General features: G+C 28.7%; 1 protein-coding gene across 2 annotated transcripts in view; it reads left to right on the top strand.

Moving 5' to 3' along the window:
* LOC145193520 (transmembrane protein 143-like) overlaps positions 1–3992 on the top strand; it is a 4783-nt gene extending 791 nt beyond the window's left edge. Inside the window, exons 2-6 of one of the 2 annotated variants that reach the window (XM_090099464.1) lie at positions 103–886; positions 2579–2749; positions 2841–2963; positions 3528–3606; positions 3810–3992. In XM_090099464.1, the coding sequence (XP_089955590.1) occupies positions 103–886; positions 2579–2749; positions 2841–2963; positions 3528–3589 (1140 nt within the window). In that variant the 3' untranslated portion in view covers positions 3590–3606; positions 3810–3992. Of the gene's footprint in view, positions 1–102; positions 887–2578; positions 2750–2840; positions 3246–3527; positions 3607–3809 lie in introns of those variants that run through there. The other variant, XM_090099463.1, reaches the window with a different exon arrangement.
* Positions 3993–4253: the final 261 nt, after the last annotated feature.

The raw sequence follows: 4253 nt of genomic DNA, 5'->3' as shown, positions 1-4253 counted from the left end.
CTTATAGAATTGTACTCATTTTTTACCTGTTATTATTTAGTATAATTATATAAATTATGATTTTTACATACATCTTAAGAGTAAAATTTACTGTTTTTTTAGTTATTGTATGATTCTCTAAATCCTGATAAAGAATTTAGAACAAAACTTCATATTGGAAAGAAAGAACATTTGGACAATGAGTTTTTATTACTACAAAAACTTGCTTCACAATTACAGACTGCAAAATATCAGGAATTATCTCGTGAACATTTAGAACATAACCTCATAGAGCACCATGTGTCTGAAGGTGTTCTTGTGCATGTTGATTTTAAGCAGTATGATATCATCAGAGTTTGGGTTCTGGGTGAAGAAAATAAATCATTAATAAATGATTGGAGAGATAAAGTACAGCATTTTTTTATAAATTTGTACAAAAAGCAACAAACATTCGTTCCAATATACAAACGTGTGGTCATAGCTGTACGAACTAAAAAGCAAAATAAACTTATGTTAAAAGCTTTCAAAGATTTGCCAAAATCTAACATAGAGTACTTTTTACCAGAAGGCAAAATAACTATGTCATTTTACGATAAAAGTTTCATTGCAACTCTAGCAATTGTTTGTAGTTTGAGTGTTGTTGTTAAGTTATGTACTACCTTTTTTCATTACAATGCTCAATGGACTTTTATACTAGGAAGTGTAACTGGATTGATAGGTTTGCATACTTGGAATTCATACAAAAACAAAAGAAACCAATATTTAACTAATATTTCAAAAGCGCTATATTACAAAACATTAGCTAGTAATAAAGCCATATTGGGGTTGATTACTGATCGAGCTGCTGATGAAGTTTTTAAATCTTCTCTGCTATGTTACAACTTCATTAAAATGAAAAATATGAAAGGTAGGCCTTTTTTTTTTTGTACAAGCTTTTTAATAGTTAATTTAGTTTTCTTTTTTTTTTTAGCTAGCTGTTTGGTAGTTTAATTAGTTTTAGTTTCTATTTATAAATACAGTGTTAAAAAGATTTAATTGGTTTTAAATTTATTATGTTAATCCACATCTTTTTTTTTTTTTTTTGGAGTAAATTTTGAAAATAGTTTTAATGTCATGTACAGTGAAACATGGTATTTGAAGTATTTAAAATACCTTATGTTTTGTAATTTTAGAGTATTCAAATATGCTTGAGTAATAAAATTCCATCACCTAATGCAAAATCTTGAACAAATTGTTTGAGTTTTTACATTTTTTTTTTATCCAGTTATAACTTTAAATTTTCCATATGTTCAATTTTTAGTAAAATTTTACAATAGTGTTTAAACCGATTTTTGTTGTTGGGTAAGTTGTATGTAAAATTTAATTTTTCTGTATTTAAAATGTTTTTGCAATTAAATATTTATGTTAAACTCTTATTTATTTCTAACAATGGGATGTTTCAAAATATTTTCTTTCATAATTAAAACTTAAAAGTTGTTGGGTAAGTTAAAATTTTCTTTAAAAAAAAAGATTTGTAAATGAAATAAGAAATGTATTCAAATGTCACTGATTGAGTTATCAAGCAATATTATGATTTCTGAGTCTGAATTTACTACCTTACAAAATCTAGTAAATGCTTTATAACCAATCAAGGTTGGTGCTGAAGCACTTTGCAGAAGAGATTCGAACTTGCTCTCATCTGATGGCATTCTGAAGTTAATTTTCAATCATCTAAAAAGCCAGGAAAACACCTTTAGTCAAGAGCTAGTTGACTCATTTACTAAAAGAGTCACTGAGAGGAGGAATGCTATATTAGTAAACTTAGTTAAATATCTGAATAATCCTGATGTCATTAATGGAGCAACTCATGACATTTTCGAAAATGCCAAAGAGAAATGCAATTGCTATTACTGCATCAAGTTTGTTTAATTGTTTGTTTGAGAAAAAGAGAAGTGAGTCTTTAGATGAGGAAAACTTGTCAGATAATGAAACTAGTCAGGAACAAGTACAACGATTTGCTTCCTTGTCAGAAGAGCTCGAGTTCTCCATTAGAGAGACAGTCAAATGGGTTTCACCAAAGAAACAAAAAATAGAACCAACTTCCAAACTAATTTTCAAAGAAATGGCTGTATTTGAGCTAGCAAAAAAACGAACAAGCAACTTAGATTTGTTGCACACGGCTTTGAAGTCAATCCAAGTAACAAGTGTGGAGGCTGAAAGGTCATTTTCTGCAAGTGGTCTATTTGTCACTAAACTAAGGTCAAGGTTAAATGATGAAACACTCAATGCTTTATGTTTTTTTACGTGCTTATTGTCTAAAGAAATGTAAAATTAACCATTAAAAAGACTTATTTGTTTGCTGCTCAATTGTACTCTGTACGTATATGACATTGCTGCTATATATATTTATGTTTTTGCTGCTGTTGTTCCCCTAAAATATATATAATAAAATACACTAGAAAACCGGTTTTTAAAACATTGAAAACCGCGGTTTATTCTAAAAACCGGTTTTAGAAAAAACTTAATTATTTATATATCTTATATAATAATTAATAGAATTACTAATTTTTAGAAAAAGGGAAATAAAATTGAAGTAAATTTTTTAAATTTTGTTTTACAGATATGAGCACTAATTTTGTTCCGGAAGCAAAGTTAGGTATTACAGTAGAAGATTTAAAAATTTCTGTAGAGAATTGGTTGTTTAACGAGTTTCACATTACATTTGACTTCGATCCACAAGATGGGCTTCGTAAACTAGAGCAACTAGGGCTTTTAAAAGTTACCAAGAGAGGTAAAGATATAGGTAGTTGTTTTGCATGCACCATGTTTGTGCGCGTGAAAAATACGTGCGCATATACAATGGATTGAATTTTTCCATTTAGGTTTGAAGACTCATTTGGATGTATTGGCTTTAGATCAATCACTTAATGCTCTTCCTTCTCATTCAATCGTCTTCTCGGATCATCACGATGACAACCTATTAGAAATTGAAAAAATACCGTTAGGTAATGTTGCTTTACTTAAGGAGAAAAATATAGAGAAATTCTTGCAAGAAAAAGCTGAGAGATGCTCTCCAGGATGGAGTTAAAACTTTCAAAATTTAGTTTTTGTTACTTTGAGGCACACAAAGTTAATTTGATGAAATCTTATATAGAGATTTTTTTTTAGAGCGAATCGTTTTTTAATGTGTTCATTTTAGTATATTTACATGTATTTCTAATGGTCAAGGTTTTCCATAAAGTTCCTTGTAAAGTTTATTTGAATGTAAATATCATTATATTTTAAGATCTACCATTTAATATGATTAAGACGAGTGCAGGTTTGATAAAAACCTGAGAAATTTCCGTATAATAGTGTAGCTATATTACGCAATATATATATATATATATATATATATATATATATATATATATATATATATATATATATATATATATATATATATGTATATGTATATGTATGTATGTATGTATGTATGTATGTATGTATGTATGTATGTATGTATGTATGTATGTATGTATGTATGTATAAAAGCAGAGAGGACCCTCCTTTCTTCAATTAATATTTAGCAGAGACAGCTGGGAGAGTTGGACGACCCTTACATCTCAGAAACCAAAGTTCTAATTTGTAATATGACAAGACACAGAAGTAGGAGTCTTTAAGCCATAATTTTTTTTTTTTTTTTTTTTTTTTGTGATGTCACAATCACTTAAAGTTATAGTAAAGTTATATAAAGTTATAGGCTTTGAGTTTGGTAGGAAAGTGTAATCTTTTTAATTGAAAAAGCAGTTCGGTAGAGATCAGTGTTAGAAAAGTTAGAATATATACTGTGTGCCCTTTTTCCTTTCCAGTCATAAGTTTGGCTTCGATGATGTTATTCCATAGCTGTTTGGCGATCATCCTTGTTCTATTACATATGAATAGTAGGATTGGAGATCCAATTTTTAGTCGAAGGCAGTGTAATGGCATTCCTGGTACTTGTAAACAGTTTAGAAATTCAGTAGGAAAGTTGACAGTAAACTTTTACATCGTACCAATCAATCTGTATATACTCTCACTGGTAATTTTCTTTTAATATTAAAGTTGTTATCGTCGACAATATCTTTAGTTGCCAAAATTGCCCTTTGAAATAACCACTCCGGATTAGTATAGTTGTGAACGATTAGTACGATTTTTCTTTACGAATCAAGACCAAAACAAAAAAAGTAAATATACTTAAATATTTTTTGGGTTTATATTTATCAAAAGCTCGGAGTTAGAGAACATCCATTAAACTAATGAACAGGGAAATCACA

The sequence above is a fragment of the Hydra viridissima genome, unplaced genomic scaffold (genome assembly GCF_058129835.1).
Source record: "Hydra viridissima isolate aposymbiotic clone 2 unplaced genomic scaffold, HvirCarnegie_v1 scaffold_10, whole genome shotgun sequence".
Taxonomy (NCBI): domain Eukaryota; kingdom Metazoa; phylum Cnidaria; class Hydrozoa; order Anthoathecata; family Hydridae; genus Hydra; species Hydra viridissima.
Note: the sequence above shows the minus strand (reverse complement) of the source record. Positions and strands in the feature narration are given on the sequence as shown.